General features: G+C 39.8%; 1 protein-coding gene across 3 annotated transcripts in view; it reads right to left on the bottom strand.

The window, feature by feature from the left end:
- clcn6 (chloride channel 6) overlaps positions 1-19,713 on the bottom strand; it is a 178,324-nt gene extending 158,611 nt beyond the window's left edge. Inside the window, exons 1-11 of one of the 3 annotated variants that reach the window (XM_033629850.2) lie at positions 19,576-19,713; positions 18,577-18,636; positions 18,365-18,430; positions 16,940-17,005; positions 16,784-16,850; positions 11,701-11,807; positions 11,087-11,213; positions 5,894-5,961; positions 1,723-1,781; positions 1,467-1,599; positions 375-488 (exon numbers count right to left, since the gene is read on the bottom strand). In XM_033629850.2, the coding sequence (XP_033485741.1) occupies positions 375-488; positions 1,467-1,599; positions 1,723-1,781; positions 5,894-5,961; positions 11,087-11,213; positions 11,701-11,807; positions 16,784-16,850; positions 16,940-17,005; positions 18,365-18,430; positions 18,577-18,636; positions 19,576-19,650 (942 nt within the window). In that variant the 5' untranslated portion in view covers positions 19,651-19,713. The remainder of the gene's footprint in view (positions 1-374; positions 489-1,466; positions 1,600-1,722; positions 1,782-5,893; positions 5,962-11,086; positions 11,214-11,700; positions 11,808-16,783; positions 16,851-16,939; positions 17,006-18,364; positions 18,431-18,576; positions 18,637-19,575) is intronic. The other 2 variants (XM_078170352.1, XM_033629849.2) reach the window with 2 other exon arrangements.
- Between the last annotated feature and the right edge of the window lie 724 nt (positions 19,714-20,437).

Here is a 20,437-nt window from a genome sequence, read left to right as displayed (position 1 = left end):
ATGTATATGCTGAAAAGATCGCTAGTTGCTAGGCTAATTTATACAATGTAAAATGCCATTGGCTTGTGCTAATAACGTTAGCATGTTGTATTTGTGGGGAAAATGTGAGTTGTAGTGAAGCCAATTTGTGTCATTGTTTTTCAAACTGTCTCTGTTAAGCCATGTTTAATGTGTGTTTTGGGTGTGTGTTAACTAAATTTAACAGCGCTTCACAGAAACCTCTGCCGCCAACTTGTGTTTTAGAGGTGTAACTGCAGAGTGACGAAGACACACCACTGCAGAAGTAAAAATGTTCACAACGGCATAGCGACATGCGTAGGCTACATGCATAGAGTCTACGCGCAACCATAAATCCCCTTTTAGCGACTCTTTACCTTGAATTCTCCAAAGTTGAGCAGACCAGGCAGTTGGAAGGAGCCCCACTTGTTGAAGTTGATCCCAGATCGGAAGAAGTTGAGGGTGAAAGTGGCCGACATGGAACAGAAGAGCTAAAACAAAATGAAACAGAGGAGCTGAGAAAAGTACTTCATGCTATGTATGGTGTAACTGTATAGTCCAGCCTTCTCACTGACAGACTGAGGCAGTGGGCTGATAGAGGAAACCCCTAGTTTGGCCTTTTCAAGTATTAGTGATATCCACTGATGGCTGCCCACTGTTCTTGACCTTTAACCTCTGCATACTTACTGAAGCCATGTTTCCAGCAAGCAGTCTGGTACAGTTCAATTCAGTTTGGTACACATTTTTTCTGTTTCCACCATGAAAAGTTGTGGCTGGTACCAGAAGAACTGTTCCTTACTGTCCCCATTTTTGGTCACTCCTCTGTTGGGGTACCTAGCACACAGATCTGGAACTAAAAGGTGGAACTAGACACACTGCAGTCCATTGATTGGACAATAGAGGACTGTCACTCTTGCTCAAGACTGAGTTGTGGCTGGTTTTGAAGCTTATGTAACCACTGTTCATACTGAAGTAGTCGTACATACATCAGTAAACTGTAACTATAGAATGAAAGGATGTTTGCTGCCTCTTGCAGCAGCTGTAGACTGAGAAAAAAATAATTTGACTCACTGGGCTGACTGACGTCAACTTTTAAGATGTAATGTTTACTGTAATGTTACTCGATGCATGAGTTGACGAATTGAATCCATCAGTACACCTAAATTTCAATATAACAACTTTGACCATTCAATTAGTTTATATTGTCTTTCTTAGATGACACTGACTTTTAGTAATGAGTGGATCTTCAAGTACACACACACACACACACACACATTTAAGAGTACTGTTTGCAGTGGAAATGCTAAACAGACCTAGGGTCTAGTACCATGTCTGAAGGGTTACTTTAGGTTCCAAAGGTACTACTCCGAAAGTGTTTGGTGAAAACAGGGTTTTAGTGACACTTGCACTGCTAGTGTGGCCGCAAACTAATAAGTCCCTTTTTGTGTTTACTGAATAAGGTAACATACCACTTTCCAAGTGAGGGCCTGGTTCCAGAACGAGGACCCCTCCTCCAGACTGAAGAGTATGCCACCTATAGGAGCACCAAAGGCAGCAGCTACTCCAGCCGCAGCACCCGCTGACACAAAGTCTCGCTTGTCCCTGAAAAACAGTTAAGCCAACACAATAAGCTATGTTTGACAATATTTGCCACATATTCTGAGCTGAAGGGAAGCAATGAACAGTGTACAATGTTTTGGTAATAAGAGTGTACCGCAGCCATACCGGTCACTGCGGAAGTATGGAAAATCGAATTTGATCCTCTTGAAAGTGATGCTCTGAAACTGATAGAGGGATAAAACATCTGATGAACATGCTTAAGCCATGATACAAGTCAAATGCATGAGTGGCTGGACCATTTCATAGTCAATAATTTTTACAATCAAAATGCATTAGGAGGTAATCTTTCAATGGCCAGTATAAACAAGAGGAATGACTACAGCAAGCAAACCCTGTTTCAATGTACATGTGTGCGCCAGACTATTGTTTAAAAGGGATAATTCAGATCTTTTGAAGTGGAGCTGTATGAGGTACTTATCCAGAGTCAGTGTATTACCTATAGTAGGTGTCTCTTGGCAGGAGCATCACCACAGAAGCTAAACAATGTACTGCTGTAGAGGGGTCGGCAACAAAATGTATTTTAGCCACCTACAGAAATCAGTATCACTTTAAGTTAAGGTGGCAAGATTTTGGAAATGACAGCTGGGGACATTTCCAGCTTGTCAGTCAATATCATTCAAATATTCAATGTTATTATCTATGAAATATAAGATGAGGACAATACATGTTTCATTAGAAATGGTAACTGTTGCACTGTAATAAACTATGGTACAGACCAATTGATAAAATTGGGTACTATATATGTAGTATATATATCCTTTTTAGTTTTTCCTAGAGTGCAATTTTTATATATTTTTTCTATTTTATTGACTATTTTATCATTTATATTCTATTCTAATTTAAATATTTGTACTGTGTATTATGTGTACTCACAAAATGGTCTCAAAGACACACAAAAATAATCACATACAAAATTACCACAAAAAAAGATGCATAATGACTATTAAGAGACTTTAAATAATCCTCATCATCATCATCCTCAAAATAAAAACCCAAATCAACAAATAGACATAGCAATGTGCCTTGCTCTTATATAGGTGAGGTGGTTGGGCCTTTTGCAAATTGTTTCATGATCTACCCATAGACATGTGGCATGATAACACGTAAAAAGTCTCAATTGCTTGAGTATCACAGTCATTTGAGAGTTGGCAGCCTTGCAGTCAAAAACAGGGACATTTCTGGGGACAGCTCCAGCCATGGAAAGGCCAGCAAAAACTGGGTCCATTGCCAGAAAAAAGGGTATTTCTGGTCAGCCTTGTTTAAGTGGACAGTACATTGAGAATATTTTCACCACTTTACCTTGCCGCCAAACAGCCCTTTCTGACAGGGAACTGAAGCCCCCAGACTCGTTTGATAAAAATTTTTTACCTCATTTTACCTTACAGAATACAGGAGCTGCTGGTCTACCACTGACTCTATCAGTTAGTTAGTGTTATTGTGTGATTTCGAGGAATCCGAACTAACCCTTAAAAATAAAACCAAAGTCACACAAAAGCACAAACTAACTAACTGATAGAGTCAGCGGTAGACCAGCAGCTCCCGTTTTCTGTGAGTAAAATGACTGTTTTTGTCAAAGGAATCTGGTGGCAATATACTCACTGCTGTATATAAGAATAAAGACACCAAACATCTTGTATCATAAATATATAACAGATTACAAAACTCCAAAAATGATTCCACTGTCAGGGTCAAACAGAAATGAGAGAGGGAATTGGGCCTGGAAACATATGAGGATGATTGGAATAATACTTGGGGGGTCAAGCTAGGACCACTAATTCAAGATCCTGGAGAGAGGGAGTTCTGCTAAGAAAAACATACAATGATATTTTGTGACTCCAAAATTGAAACTTCTACAACAGGGATCTCAGGGGCGGGATGAATGTTGGAGGCTGTGTGGTAAATCAGTGCAGACCACTTTCATATTTTTTGGGAATGCTTACTAGTAGGGCTGTGCGATATGACGATATATATCGTGTGACGAGAGAAAAATGTCTATCGTTTCATATTTTATTATCGCTTACATCGCTGTGACGCAAATTACACTTTTTACTGCAATATTTTTCGTCATTTGGACGTTTCATTGATCTGATTCACCAGCTTTCTCACTGCCAGCGCTCCCTCTCTTCACTCACTTTTTATTCTCGCTAATTCTAATTCTGGCTGGCTGTATTTTTATTCATTGGATTAAAATGTGCTATATCGGGATAAGTATCGTTATCGGGATATGAAATCACCTACAGACGAATTCGGCGAGCGATTTGTGTATGCCGCCATCTTGCGGCGGCGCCATTGCTGCGGTGACGTGTCAGTCATCAATTCATTATGCTGTCATTGTGAACTTACTCTCTACAATGACAGCATCATGAATAGCTGGATTGATGATGTTGGACAGTGGCCTCCGGTAACTGATGAAGGCGTGACAATTAATCATTATGGACAGGCTATGTGACCATCACATCATACTGAAGGCGTTCAATATTCATCGCCTTCAATATGATGCGATGGTTGTCTAAAAGGCGGTGTAAAATTTGCCCGACCCATCTGGAGCTCAGGTAATTTTGACCCTCAATCAGAGACCTGTAATTGCCATTTTTCTGGTCAACGGAGGCCAGGCGATCAATAAAATATTCTTGAATACCTAAAACAAAACACAAACACGTGTTGTTGTTGTTTTTAGTCACGTAGCCTGTCCATAATGATTAAATGTCACGCTGCTAGCTTGCTAACGTCAGCACACGTAACGTATGCTAATGTTATGTTACACAGTGTTTAATGATACAGTCTATTATCTCCCTATTACTCTAATCTTTCCTGCTTATCGCTCAAACAAATGATGAATTTCTATATTAATATCGGTACTCATTTAAGATACCTTCGTCAGTTACCGGAGGCCACCATCTAACATCACCACAGCAATGGCACCGCCGCAAGATGGCGGCATACACAAATCGTCTATATCGGGATATGAGATTTTGGTCATATTGCCCAGCCCTACTTACTAGTCTATCCATATTGGCAGGAGATTTCCAAAGACATAAGGAACATCTTTGGAAAAAAGTTGATGACTCTTTTGTCATATTGTACTTGGGCAAAACCATGGACAACCTCATGAGCCAGGATGAATACCTTTACGAAGTAAGTACTTTTTTTTCCCCTGAGGGGAAGTTCAATTTTTTCATTCTTGCTGTCAATTACACACAGGTCCGAAAGACACACACATGCACAAACAGGACCTATACATGCACAAAGTGGAGAGATGTCAGAGTGAGGGGGCTGCCTTGGTCAGGCGCCATGAGCGGTTGGGGGGTTCGGTGCCTTGTTCAAGGGCACCTCGGCAGTGGCCAGGAGGTGAACTGGCACCTCTCCAGCCACCAGTCCACACTCCATATTTGGTCCGGACGGGGACTCGAACAGGCGACCCTCCGGTTCCCAACCCAAGGCCCTATGGACTGAGCTACTGCTGCCCCAAGAACAAGAAAGCCATCACACGGATGTGGCTACAGGCAAGCCCCCCTTAAAAGAACGACTGGATTGCAATTATTTATGAAATTCACTGTATGGAGAAAATCACCCTTTCTTTAAGAGAAAGGGTGATTTTCAGACTGTGACTTATCAATATATAAAATATCAACATATAAAATATTGAAAAAAAGGAATGTAACTTGTTGATTGGATAGTCCAAAAAAAAAAAACTGTGTATACTTAAACTTATACTGATTTTTTTTTTTTTTTTTTTTTTAGGTGGTTAAAACATATCCTGCTATTGCCCTCGTTTACAGCATGACTTGCTTAGCTTCTGTGCAGCACTCCTGCCTGCTTCTCTTAACTAGGGGTGTGCTGATTGACATCCACAGTAGGTAACACGCTTGAAAAATTGTGAGCCTTTCCTTTAAGAGATGCCAAGGTCAGATATTTTCAAATCCTGTACGCAGAAGAGTTCAAATAGATTGGTGCTCTGTTTATATTTCATTTAGTAGCTCTGTAATATATTGTAGTGTTTTGTTTTGTGTATATGTAAAGTGTAATGCTGCTATCTTTGTGAAGTGCAAATGGGAGTTGGATTGTCAGTGGGATCATCCATGGTTAAAAAAAGGTTATATATACTGTATACATATAAAATCAGACACATGAACCCTAACATCTTGACACTGTCATTTCAGACATGCATAAGCATAAAAATAAATAGAATCTCAGCATAAGCAGTACATTCAACTGTAAAAATCAGTGTTCATGTCACTGATTGTTGATGTAACGTTGAGGTTGTGTGGCGGGGTACCTGAGGAAGACCAGCTCCCACAATGGCTCCACTGTGTATCATTGGACCTTCTTTCCCCACAAACAGACCTAAGTGGACACACAGACACAGACACACACACACACTCTGAGTCAGAGGCACTGTCCGTCCACCTGCTCATCACTGACTTATCACCTGTACATCAATGATAGCTCTGATTGATGAGTCACTGTATCTCTATTAACCCTCATCATTACATCCTGACACTTTGCTTCTATATTAGCTGGAGGTTACAGCTGACATACAGTATTTTTTCATTGTTTCATATGTGCTTGAGTTTACATGAAAGGTTACAGCTTTGCATCTGGAGTTGTTCACAAAAACTTTTTTTGTTTCTTGTTGAGTTTACTGAGTTACAAAGTTTAGTGAGACATTTAGAAGAAAATTGCTTCTATGACTTTAACCTTTCCTATACATTCACAAAGTTTAATTTAGTGGAGGAATAAATATTTATTTATTTTCTTAAGTAAAAATAAATAAATATTTATTTATTTTCTTAAGTAAACGTACCAGCACAAATACACACACACACACAATCTTTATTACAAGTAAAGGTCCTGTACAGAAGTATTCTCAGCTTCATGTAGTTCAAGTATCAGCAGTAAAAGGAGAACTATGTTCATTTCACTAAGTTCAGTCATGAAATTGGGTCAGGGGTGAAAAAGGTGAGAAGGATACGAGACCCGGCACCTGCTAGGGGGTCCCAGGGTTAGACTTAGACTTAGACATGACTTTATTAATCCCTTTGGGAAGTTCCTTCAGGGAAATTGAAGTTCCATATCACACACAGCACTGTTAAATATACATATACATAAATAATATAAAATAAAATAACACTGGAAGAATAGAGAGAAATATACATATATATATACAGTACAGGCCAAAAGTTTGGACACACCTTCTCATTCAATGCGCTTTCTTTATTTTCATGACTATTTACATTGTAGATTCTCACTGAAGGCATCAAAACTATGAATGAACACATGTGGAGTTATGTACTTAACAAAAAAAGGTGAAATAACTGAAAACATGTTTTATATTCCAGTTTCTTCAAAATAGCCACCCTTTGCTCTGATTACTGCTTTGCACACTCTTGGCATTCTCTCCATGAGCTTCAAGAGGTAGTCACCTGAAATGGTTTTCCAACAGTCTTGAAGGAGTTCCCAGAGGTGTTTAGCACTTGTTGGCCCCTTTGCCTTCACTCTGCGGTCCAGCTCACCCCAAACCATCTCGATTGGGTTCAGGTCCGGTGACTGTGGAGGCCAGGTCATCTGCCGCAGCACTCCATCACTCTCCTTCTTGGTCAAATAGCCCTTACACAGCCTGGAGGTGTGTTTGGGGCCATTGTCCTGTTGAAAAATAAATGATCGTCCAACTAAACGCAAACCAGATGGGATGGCATGTCGCTGCAGGATGCTGTGGTAGCCATGCTGGTTCAGTGTGCCTTCAATTTTGAATAAATCCCCAACAGTGTCACCAGCAAAACACCCCCACACCATCACACCTCCTCCTCCATGCTTCACAGTGGGAACCAGGCATGTGGAATCCATCCGTTCACCTTTTCTGCGTCTCACAAAGACACGGCGGTTGGAACCAAAGATCTCAAATTTGGACTCATCAGACCAAAGCACAGATTTCCACTGGTCTAATGTCCATTCCTTGTGTTTCTTGGCCCAAACAAATCTCTTCTGCTTGTTGCCTCTCCTTAGCAGTGGTTTCCTAGCAGCTATTTGACCATGAAGGCCTGATTAGCGCAGTCTCCTCTTAACAGTTGTTCTAGAGATGGGTCTGCTGCTAGAACTCTGTGTGGCAGAAGCAGAGGTGACTCTTGGTCTTCCTTTCCTGGGTCGGTCCTCATGTGTGCCAGTTTCGTTGTAGCGCTTGATGGTTTTTGCGACTCCACTTGGGGACACATTTAAAGTTTTTGCAATTTTCCGGACTGACTGACCTTCATTTCTTAAAGTAATGATGGCCACTTGTTTTTCTTTAGTTAGCTGATTGGTTCTTGCCATAATATGAATTTTAACAGTTGTCCAATAGGGCTGTCGGCTGTGTATTAACCTGACTTCTGCACAACACAACTGATGGTCCCAACCCCATTGATAAAGCAAGAAATTCCACTAATTAACCCTGATAAGGCACACCTGTGAAGTGGAAACCATTTCAGGTGACTACCTCTTGAAGCTCATGGAGAGAATGCCAAGAGTGTGCAAAGCAGTAATCAGAGCAAAGGGTGGCTATTTTGAAGAAACTAGAATATAAAACATGTTTTCAGTTATTTCACCTTTTTTTGTTAAGTACATAACTCCACGTGTTCATTCATAGTTTTGATGCCTTCAGTGAGAATCTACAATGTAAATAGTCATGAAAATAAAGAAAACGCATTGAATGAGAAGGTGTGTCCAAACTTTTGGCCTGTACTGTACATATATATATATACACACATATAAAACACATTTTTCACATCACTGTATCACCGTTTAGACTAATCTGATGTTTGAAAAGTCTATGAACACAATGACTGAACAAACATTACTATTTCTTAGCCGTTAGCGGTGTCTGTAATAGGTAATAACTAATTAAACGGTGTCATGGAAGGAAGGAGACACGGGTTCTTCGTAACTCCGTTTATTTCACCAGCACACAACACATGGCTAACAGTAACTTCTGCTGCTAAACTTCTGGCTTGAGGTCACGTCATCACGTTATCACGCCCAGCCCCCCACTGGCTACCGTAGCCTCATATGAACAATAAGTTATCTCACAACAAACGGTCCGTGAAAAAAATATTTTTTCCAGCGGATATCTTACTTACAACATGATTGAGCTAGCAAAGCAGTTTTGTGTTGCTATGTGTGGTATTTATTCAGTTTTGGGAAATCACGATGTCTAGAAAGCATCAGTGGCTGCAGCTGTCAGGGACAGCTAACAGCAGCAGCAAAGCTAACATCAGAACGTCATCTGTTAAAAGCCTCCCGTTGTCGGATACAACATGAAACTACTCCAGTTAGCTCAATCATGTTGTAACTAAGACATCCGCTGGAAAAAATATTTTCTTCATGGATAAGCACACATTTGATAAAACGGAGTTAAATCTCTCGGCATCTATTTTCAAGCTCTCTGTGTGCTTGTTTCCTTGCGGACGAGAAAAGGGGGAGCGCACATTTCCAAGAAGGCATGTCCTTTTCAGAAATGCAGGAGGTGTTGCTTTGTTGCCGGCTGTTTTCGCTGGTGTGTTAAACACACTTTAGAAAGGAGTGTCCCCAGACTATCAGAAGGCGGAGATCTCTGATTGTCTGGTGGCGAGACTAGTATGGGAGGGACGCGCATTGCAGTACTGACAGGTAGCAACTAGCTTAACATTCACTAGTCTCACCGGGCCAGCCCCACCGGCCCACTTGGTGACCGCCCATTGGGATTCGTCCCAAATGTCCCGATGGCCAATCCCCCATTGGACGAGACCGACAACTTCTCTCATGAAATGCCCACGCGCATATGTCAGGGTTGCCAACACTCACGCATCTGGCGTGTGACACACGCATTCACCTTCCATCTCATGGTCTTACTCTGCCCAACTAATTCTCACGCCAGCGACGATCGCTGGAAAAAGGCTGGTAGCTGAGTATTTTAAATTAATTTTAAACAGCCGGCGCGCCGGGTGGGTGGAGAGGGGAGAGGAGAGGAGAGGAGAGGAGAGGGGCAAACTCTGCCTGACCGGCATACCGGTTGAGCGAAATGGAGTGCAGCCAAATGTTTCTGTGGAAAACTACTCTCTGATTGGTGCGCAATCCATATTTCTGCTTTGATTGGGCAGCTCTAGTCTCACAGTCAGCTGACTACGGGCCGTTTCACGCGCCGGGGAGGACGTGACTTTTCAAGTGAACTGAGAGGCGCTTGACTGAACTTGAAGAAAGGTAAGTTGGCTCACTGGTAGTCGGATGTCTTCGGTAGCACCTAGACCGCATACTGGATGTCCACTGGATCCGTCGCATGTGCGTTCCAGCGTGGACTCACTCCGTACAAATAAGATACATAAATGTCAGCATTTTTTTTGTCCCAGTCCAGCCCTGTACATAGGTCATTGAAAGTCCTTTATCTATTTCTGTATGAAATTGCATGAAAATAGGACTTCACTGTGTGAATTTCAAAATTTTCTTGGGGGAGAACCCCCCGAATCCCCCTTGAATTCTGTTTGTCACAACAGGACATATTACTGGATTTTTTTAAGCAGGTGACTGTACTACCATAGATTGATGAACTCGACCTTGATCTGCGCCGTAAAACAAATATACGCCTATGGACGTGTGTGAGGCTTAGGCCTATAGATATGAATATGTTAACGTACACTCATTTCTTTTGTTTACCACATGTGCATATTAAGTCTTTTAAGGTAAAAAAAAAAACAAAACATGCCGCCGTGTCCACATATTTTGTCATCGGATCTACACGATTCACATAGGTCACCTATTTTGTATTGAAAACGGCGAAAGGTGAGCGCTTTTCATGCCTGAACGTCTCAAATGTGGTTTCTGGTTATTGCATTGGTTATACAAACAACCCGTAAAACTGCACATTTAACTACATGTAGCTGAGAATATTTCTGTGGACATTTCTGCAGTCAGCAGGCCAGTAACACGCTCCCTCAAAACTTGTGACATCTGTGTCATTTTGTTGTGTGATCAAACTGCACATTTCACTGTGACCATCCCAAGGCACACCTGTTAAGTAATTAAGCTTTTTAATTGGTGTCTTGCTATGCCACACTTGTGGTGGATGGATTATCTTGGAAAAGGAGAAGGGCTCAAGAAGATTTTAACAAATAAGCTACCAAAATTTGAGAGAAATAAGTTCAGTGTGAGTTTTCAGTGCTTTTAAATATTCATTAAATAATCAGAGCAACACTGCTTATCTCTTATCAGACTGCATAAGAAAATATGAATATACTGTACATTCATCTTCTTGTTCTTTGTTTGTAGGGCATTTTCCCTTTACTCTCTGCTCTCACTGTTGTAAAAAGCCCACACATACACAAAATAAAAAACCGTGACACATTTTCAATGTCTTTATCGGACAACTGGAAACATTCAGTGCGATTTGGAATCAAAATGTCAGCGGTCATCCACTTTGATCAAAACACATCTCTTGTACACATTTAGTGCTGTACTCATACTTTACCTCCGGCCACACTGAACAGAACTCCAGCAGCTTTGCAGAGAAAAGTTCGCAGCCGGACAATTCTTGGAATCTTTACTCCATTCAAGTAACTTTTGATTTCTGGGATTCCCGAACCTGCAGCTACTGGCTGATTACAGAACACCAAAACATAGCATGTAGGCATCATCACATGAAATCACAGGTTAGTGTATTCACTAGTTAAAAATTGAACAACATGTCACAATTTGTTGGTAACAGGTGAAATGGGGTCAAACACTTTAAGGCTATAAAACTTATGTTCTCCTATAAAGTAATGACAATAAAGCACATATACTGCAGTGCAACTACATTTACCACCTTGACCAGTCTGTGACCTTTTATACCAAAGGATGGACACTTGTCCAGCAGACAGTTTATGTTTGACTCATTCTTCGTTTATGTAGGGACTTTTCTCACCAGTGGCTTAAGACCTCATGCCAGAATTTCTGGAGTTTCTACCTTAACTTGTTTTGTTTGTTTCAGGAGGAAACAGTAATCAGCAGGTTCTAGTTCAAGTCCAGGTCACAGATGCTAATTGCCAGCAGAAAATCACTAAAATTGAAATTTGAATACCTACTGTATCTGAGCAGCCTTACCTCGATGAGGACTAGCACACTGGCAATGAAGACAAAGGTCATGTTGAAAGCCAGGAGCTCCAGCAGAGACAGAGGGAGACAGCCTTTATCACTGCACTTCTCTAAAGCTGGAGGTGTTCAGCTCAAGTAAAAAAAAACACCAACACTGAGGATAAACCTGTCTCTTTAGGGAATTATGTTACCGTATCAATACAACAATGTTCAAACACAATGATAATGTACATTTGACAGCTGGTTTATTTTCAGAACATATTGTAATGAATGGAGAATGATGGCTACCTTGCTGTATCCCAGCAGGTACTACTCTACTCTGCATTTAACTGTGCAAGGAGACCACTAATAATCTTCACACAATGCACACTTACTGAGTAAAAGCAGAACACAAAACCAAAAGAAAAACCGCAGGCCTACATATTGTACTATCCTGGTAAAGAAGTACATAGAAGTACTGTAAGGGGAAAAAAGAGAGGAGATTTCAAGAACGAAGTTAAAATAATCTGTGGTGTTAATTAAGATACTGTTATGAGAATCAAGTGTTAACGATTCAGTGTGTAGGGTTAAGGAGGATATATTGGCAGAAATTTCATTTAATATTCATAACTATGTTTTCATTAGTGTATAATCCATGGATGTATAGAGGAAAGGTGGGGGAAAAAAATCAATACAGCATGGTATCATGATATTTTTGTGTGGCAATATCTTATTGTCACACAATGCCGACTATTGATTTTTTTTTATTATATAAATCATTAATATTACAAGTACATATTAAACTTTAGGTCGTCTACTAGAATTATATAATCAATAGCTTTTTCAGTCCACCAGACACATTTTGCTGCTGCTGCAAAATGGCTGAAGTCAGATGAACAGACTGAAAACTTTATCTTTATAGATCAACAGACAACCAGACCGGTTATTTTTTAGCGATTCATTGCTGTGTTTCCAGACAATGGGGCAGGCTAAGTTACCTATGAAAATGGGGGTGTTTTCAAAACACCCCTGTTGTTGACAGAAAGTTGAACTCGCCCACCCTACGCTCAGCGTCGCGGTGACGCAGACCTCGTGTGAGTTTCTGTAAGCTGAAACCATTTCTCTCAGTGGAAAGGAAGCTTGTATTTACTTGTATTTCACAGATAAGAAACAATAAATTGTGAAGACAGTAAGGCCTCCACTAAAGTATCATTTTAAGTCTTGTATGTGATCTGTCCTTCAGGGATTTATACTTTGGGATTTATCATGGCTTCATATGAGACAAGGGAAAGATCGCTAGTTGCTAGGCTAACGTATACAATGTAAAATACCATAGGCTGGTGCTAATAACGTTAGCATGTTGTATTTGCTTGGAAAACGTGTTTAGTATAAGACGGTTGTTTTGTCGGTGAATCTTATGAGCTGTAGGAGCCAAATTCTATGACGTTACCTTTGTTTAATGTTGCTGTTGTCCCTGGTTTTATATGAGAAGAGGAAAAGATCGCTAGACGCTAGGCTAATTTATACAATGTAAAATGCCATAGACTTATGCTAATAATGTTAGCATGTTGTATTGGTGGGGGAAATGTGTCCAGATAAAGACAAGTGGTTGTCTGTCAACGCTGCAATTTATAGTGAAGCCAATTTGTGCACTTTTGTTTTAAATTGTATCTATTAAGCCATATTTAATGTGTGTTTTGAATCAACTAAATTTTACAGCACTTAACAGAGTCCTCCACCGCCACCTAGTGTTTTGGAGGTGTAACTGCAGAGTGACACAGACACACCACCGCAGAAGTAAAAATAACGTGCAGATTTTTTTTTTCCCCCACGAGTAATCGAGTAGTTGAAGATTATGTACGACTTTAGTCGACCAAGAATTTCTTTGGTTGACTACAGCCCTAGTATTTTCACGGACAATATCAGCTGGTTGAACAAGGCAACCATCAACATCTCTTCTACCTATACTTCTGTGCCGTTGGTTGAGGCTGTGACTTCGCTGGTCAGAGTTCCACAAAGTTCCATGTGATGCAAAGATGTGAGTTTGCTTTGCCACCAGAAGCAAATGTTTTATTCGTAGCTCAGCTCACACTGAATGAAAGTGAACAGGAGGCGAAGATTTGCAGGTGTTGATTTCACTCGTGTGACCCTCAGCCAACAAATTTGGGTGTTTTTTAGCGACCTGTTGCTACATTTCTAGCTGGGATAGATAGGATAGATAAAACAGTTTCTGACGGAATTTTCCTTTGGGGATATAATTTAAAGTAAATATATTTTATTGCAATACTCAGCATATTGCAACATATTTAAAATTGCAATAATATTGTATTATGACTTCAGTATCCTGTTAATAACGTTTTGGGGATTTCCACCCCTAACAAAGAGACTTGCATACAGTGTTGTAGGCAGGGCCTTGTTCATTCCTATGAAAGCTGATAAGTGGTGCATGAAGCCAAACAAGTTTGACTTTGCAGACATAAAATTACCCGGATCTTTCACATCATTGGTCCCATAGGGCAGGTGCACAAGAGGCTTTGCCGGCCTAACAGTTAACTTTAGTGTAACGCTCTGCTAACTTCAGTGGGGATAAAAATGTTGGACTAAATGGATCAAATTCTGATAGTGAAATAAGTCATTTTGCGGGGCTTGTGATGCTACAAAAATATATCCACTGATTTACAGACACCTATGGAAAAATGTATTTTGGGCCCCATGGCACCATGTGATGGACCCAGAGGTTTTAGTTACACAGACTGGCCAAAGGCCCCCAGGAATGCTACTCAGCCTTACTTCCAGTTTTTCCCAGTGGCCACTCGCAGTATGGCAGTAAAACAAAATCCCCTGTATAGGCCACCCCACTGTACAAGAGACGTCTGTAAAACTGTTCGTATTATGAGTTTTGATTTCATATTTGAAAAACTTTTCTTGAGCCGAGAAAAACTACTTAAAAATATGTGATGTCATCACAATATAAAGTCTATAAGCCAGGCAGGAACAGGGCCAGCGGGAGAAACACTACTGCATACATTCAGCGAGCTGCACAGCGCAGAAGTAAACCCGTGACCAAAAAACTTTTTTTTTGGCATATGCGCCAGGCAAGCAACTCTTGGTGTTAGTATCTAGATATTACTATACATCTATGTTTGGCCACTATGTCAAATTGTCTCCAAAGTCCGGCACATTTCCTGGGGGCCTGGTATGAAGCTAAAACTAAGAATCGTTGTCTCTTAGATACCTTAGAACTAAGAGACATTTATATCTACATGTCGAGTGGGTCCTCTTCCATTGAGTCCACAGTAGTCCAGAAGGGACAAACCAAACACTGGCTCTAGATAGGGCCATTCACGTTTCTGCATTGGCCACTTAAGTTTTCCTACATGCTTGGTACAGGACAGAAGTTTCCGTTGGTTGCAATCTGCAACCTCGCCACTAGATGCCACTTTATCCTACACACTAGACCTTTCAATTTGAAAAAAGTCAAAATATACCATAAAACTTGAATTAACAGTCCAGGCTATTATTTTCTTAAATCACTGAACTCAAAAGGCCTATTTAGGACAGGCCTTTAATTCTTTTCACACAAAACTATTGCTCAGCAAATATGGGAAATACAATCAAATTGTTTATTTAAACCAGTATGAACATTACTTGTTTAATAATTAGGCCATAGATAATATATCAATTATGAATCATTAATTTGATCTAGCTCCAGAGAGTGTTCTGGCACTTGAGGATTAAGGCACCTGGCATACCGACACAACACCACTTTATCCTGTTAAAACAATACTCACAACTTGGGTTAATTTTTGTGAAAACCCTTTTGATTCTTTTGATCTGAGGAGGCGTATGGACTAAAGGAATAAGAATAGCTTACAGGGTAATTGAGGAATGGACACATAATTTGAGGTAGCCAACAACCTGGTTTTATACATCCGTAGAACTTCTTCTAAAAAAAAGAACTGCTTGGTAACCAGGCATCTAATTGAGACAGGCATTTATTTGCCAAAATGTGTAGTCACACTGGGCTAGTAAAGGGGAAAAGGAATTTACTTGAAGTTTTAATGTTAAAGCACAAGAGTCATTTTTTTATGTCACCTGAAGAAATTAGAAAGTTTACAAAAGAAAATTATACGAGCCATAACCTGGTCTGGTTATAACACTCGCACACGTTCCCTCTTCCACAACTATAATCTCCTGAGGCTTGCTGAGTTCAATGTTCATCAAAATGCTTCTACAATGTACCAAGTTGTCCATAACTTGAATCCAAGACTCTCCAAGCTCATCCCAGTCAGCCACCCCACGCATATTTATAATACCAGAAATACAATTCTTATACACGGTAAAAAAAGACGACTGAAATGCACTAGTCTAAGCATAACAACCAGGGGGCCGCAGATCTGGAATGGGCTTGATGAGAGTCTGAAAACATCTAAATCCATCTCTGTTTTTAAGAAGAAACTGAAACAAAAAATGCTTAATTCATATGTATAGTATCCTTCACTGATCTGGGAATGAATGTATGTTGATTTGTCCTGTGTGTTTTGTGTTTTGTGTCTGCAATATGTTTTGTGTTTGTAACATGTCTTGTACCATGTAACGGCTATACGTCTTGACTCATCTTCCTGATCAGGCTCCCGCCATAAGCTTTAAATAGCTTTATAGGAGACCTGGCACTCCACACAATTGTGTCTTGTACTTGTGTAACTGTTGACACATGTTGATTCTGTGTGGTGTGCGAATAAATCTGAAATCTGAAAAGAAGAGGTTGTAATAATTTAAAAATGTCTTGCTTAAAATGTTACAATAATTTTGATTCTTAGGTAATGTTATCACTTTTCCTAACAGAATTACTGTAATTGTATGTTTGTAATATTGTGACTTGTTTTCCCCAAATTCTTACATTATTTTCATAACATTACAATGTTTTAATGACATTAAACTAGCAGCAACCCTAACAATAGCCCTAACACTCTGTTATAGACAGCACATCACTGAGTGGACTCTGAGTATCCATTTTCATAAAAGATTCTGTCGATCATTGAACACTGATGTGCGGTGAATTCTGCTGTTTGTTACTCCATGTTTCAATCTGCAGAGGCGTGCTGAAGGATACAATCGCCAACCAGAGTGAATTTGATTTTGCTCAAGAGGCGCACAAAGAAATCCACAAACAGGCCCACCTGAAAGAGACATGAAGGTAACATTCCCTGGTCATCTGCAATATGTTGGAATCTAACAAGGAAAACCAAGATATCTCAAATGCACCTACCAGACCCACTGTGACTCCAATAGCAAACATCATCATCCACCGCATCGCTTCATACTTTTTGGCTTTCTATTGGCAGATGAAAAAGATATTAATACAAAGATTTCGCATATTATATTTTAAACTGAGAATTAAAATTGTAAACTGACTTTTTATCATGAATTTAAATCTATGAATCTTTTTTCTCAATTTTTTAGTTCTCAGTTGTTTTTGTCATATGACCAACAGAATACAAATATCCCCATTTTATGTTTGTGTCCACCAGCATGTAGTTTCTATGCTCTCAACATCATCTGTATGATATGATTGCTTCCACAGTGATTGATGAGGGCGCATAGCGTTTCTGTATGTTTTTGAAACATAAATTATTCCATTTTTCTGAAACATACTTAGGTAAGCATACTACATGAGTAAATGGTAAATGTACCTGCACTTGTATAGCGCCTTTCTAGTCATCTGACCACTCAAAGCGCTTTTTACACTATGAGTCACATTCACCCATTGGCACACACTAACATACTGGTGGCTGAGGCTACCATACAAGGTGCCACCTGCTACTCAGTTTTTAATTCACTCACACACCGATGGAACAGCCATTGGGAGCAATTTGGGGTTCAGTATCTTGCTCAAGCATACTTTGACATGCAGACTCCATACACTGATCTAACAGCTGATCTTCCGATTAGAGGATGACCTGCTCTGCCTCTGAGCTGAGTAGTTTTTAAGACAGTTTGCACTACTCCAAGAAATCGTGTTAAAGTGGTTCTTTCACATCATCTACTGTATATGAACAATAAATTTAAAACACATAAGATCGCAGTGGAAAGAGCTTGTGTTGGCAAAAATGCAGGATTCTGGCCAAGGCATTCATTAATGATTCTACTGTAACATTGCACAATACCATCACAATACCACCAACACCATCACAATACCACCAACACTATTTAATACCACCCACATTATTTAATGCAACACATCTGATCATAAGTACATGTTGGGTATGCCTGTTATTGAACACATATGAGACTAAAACTTTTACAAACAGAAAGGTGTTATGGTGCTTCAACCTTGCTTGAAGGACTGCTCTTTGTTCTGCAAGCCACCAGATGTCGCTGTGTTTGCCATGTTAAAAGCCCCAAAGCTTTGCATCTCCTCAGCACAAACAGAAAGATAGCCCAAAGCTCCATAAGACTTTGTTTGCCTGTCACTATTATTATCAGAAGCCCTGTGTAGATCCTCAAATATAGCACAAAACAATAAACATACATCTTCCACAGTTTTACTTTTCCAGTAGGCTACATCATATTCCTCCTGTGTAAGATTTGATGAGGTGAAGACACCCGAATCGAATCTTATCTGAGTGCTCTGTAGATTTGTTATCCATATCTGAGCAATGACTTTACAAAAGACATTTTTAACTTGTCTCACCCTGTTGTCCATCCCCTCCAGGATCTCCACGTAGGGCTCACTGATGCAGCAGTCATAATCCAAGCTCTGTCAAAGCCAAAACATGTAACTATTACCTGGGTCAGACCAATGTCAGACATCCAGTGACTCTCATCTGTACCAGGAGAAGCTTGAACCCATCAACGTTTGCCGGAAATCTTTCTCCTTATGATGTTTTTTCACATGTTTCTCACCTCATAGTCTTTCCTAGGCAGAATCTCATCTTCTTCATCTCGGATTTCCCCAAGGATTGTCTTGTGGAAAAAAGGAATAAGCTAAGTACAATATAATCAATAAAGGGACACATCCAGCACAGCAGGAACAATTCACACGAAATTAAGCCAGCTACAGACTACAAGTCCTTCACTGAATGCCAACAACATGGAGACTTTCAAGAATGCAGCTACTTACTTGACTGCATATTTACTGCTTAAATTTGCCATCAAAGAAGTAAGTAAGAAGTAAATAAGTGGTAAATTAGTAAATTATCAGGGTATCTCCATTACTGCATGGTTAGTGGAACAGGCAAGTTTCAGATTTGAATAAATTTAAAGTTGACTTATTTTGCAAATGTAAACACCTAATCGAGAGTAAGATCATAGCTTAAAGACATGATTAGATGTACAGGTAAAGTCGACATATTAATTACCTCCCATGCATTTAAAATTAACAAAAGTTAAACTAAGATGGATGGAAGATGACCTTTGGTATAAATGGGTAATGAAACAAGTATGTTGTTGGTGTAAACACAAAATACTTATATGCGTGTAGCGTGCATGCCAAAATGATTCTGGTAAGCCATAAAACCTCTAAATGTTGTTAAGGATGGATAGGTGGGTTTATAAGAAAGCCCTAAATTGCCAGATTTGTGAAAACAGAGTTTGGTCCAGGGGCGTTCTTTCCATAAGCATAGTAAAAACTACAAACAGTAACCCCATGAGGCGAAGTTACAGTGTAAAGAGAATTATTGCCAGTTTCAGCCTAGGTGTCGGTAAATTGCGAAAGATTAAAGGTCACTGTTACTTGTTTGCAAAAGCTATGAGACACTAGAACACAATCACTGTGGAGCAGGGTGGAGCAAGCAACCCAGAAAACTGGGCACAGAGCAAAGCTCAGGAGAAATTCAGAGGGAAAATATCTGATCATAAAATAGAGAGATCCCTGCTTTGGCCAGATGGTTTATCGTTCCTTACCAGTTCCTCGGGTGTCCGCGTCTCTCCTTCTCTGCAGCAACATTGGCAACAAAAACAGTTTCCACAACAGGCCATCTTCGTTGTTGTGTCATGTGGCTTTCAGGGACTGTGGTTACAAACGTCAAACTTTTTCTTCGTTCGAAATCGCTGGAAGAACCTGAAAACATATTTAGTGGGTGGTATATCGCACAAATTTTATTTTACAAAGCTATAGCAGTGTCCTAAAATTTGATTTTAAAATATATGTTCATAACACTGCGGCTATGTTTAAAATATATATTTCCCAGGGCAAGTAAACGCAACATTGGCCGTTTCCTACAGTGTCATGTGACGCCAAAGGGAGAAGGTTATTCCAAATAGTCAAAAGTGCGTGTAATTTACGCACAATCCTATTTTCTTTAATAAAGGCACCATAAACTCTTAAAATGCACGCACGAATGGATGGGGAAATTATGTCCTATGTATTTTTTCAGATAATGCAACGAAAGCCAATGAATTTGACCAGGAACTGATTTCATAATTGTGCAAAATAAATCTGTATTTGCATTGGCATCTGTACATATATTTATCTTAAATTGCAAAGTATTCATTACTCCTGCACTGTTCTTCCACTTTAATCACCTCACATTGCAATACCTGCACTGTTTACCACCTACATTTGCACTACAATCATATCTACTGTAGTAACATCTCGTGTTTTTCATTCTTACAGTAGTAACATCTCATGTTTTTTATTCTTATAATTTTATTCTTTCATTATACTCTCTATCACTATGTGTATCTGTGTTTTTGTATGTGCTGTGTAATAAACTACTGGGTGTCTTAATTTCCCTCGGAGATAATAAAGCGTCTGTCTATCTAT

Source organism: Epinephelus lanceolatus, chromosome 8 (assembly GCF_041903045.1).
Source record: "Epinephelus lanceolatus isolate andai-2023 chromosome 8, ASM4190304v1, whole genome shotgun sequence".
Classification (NCBI taxonomy): domain Eukaryota; kingdom Metazoa; phylum Chordata; class Actinopteri; order Perciformes; family Serranidae; genus Epinephelus; species Epinephelus lanceolatus.
Note: the sequence above shows the minus strand (reverse complement) of the source record. Positions and strands in the feature narration are given on the sequence as shown.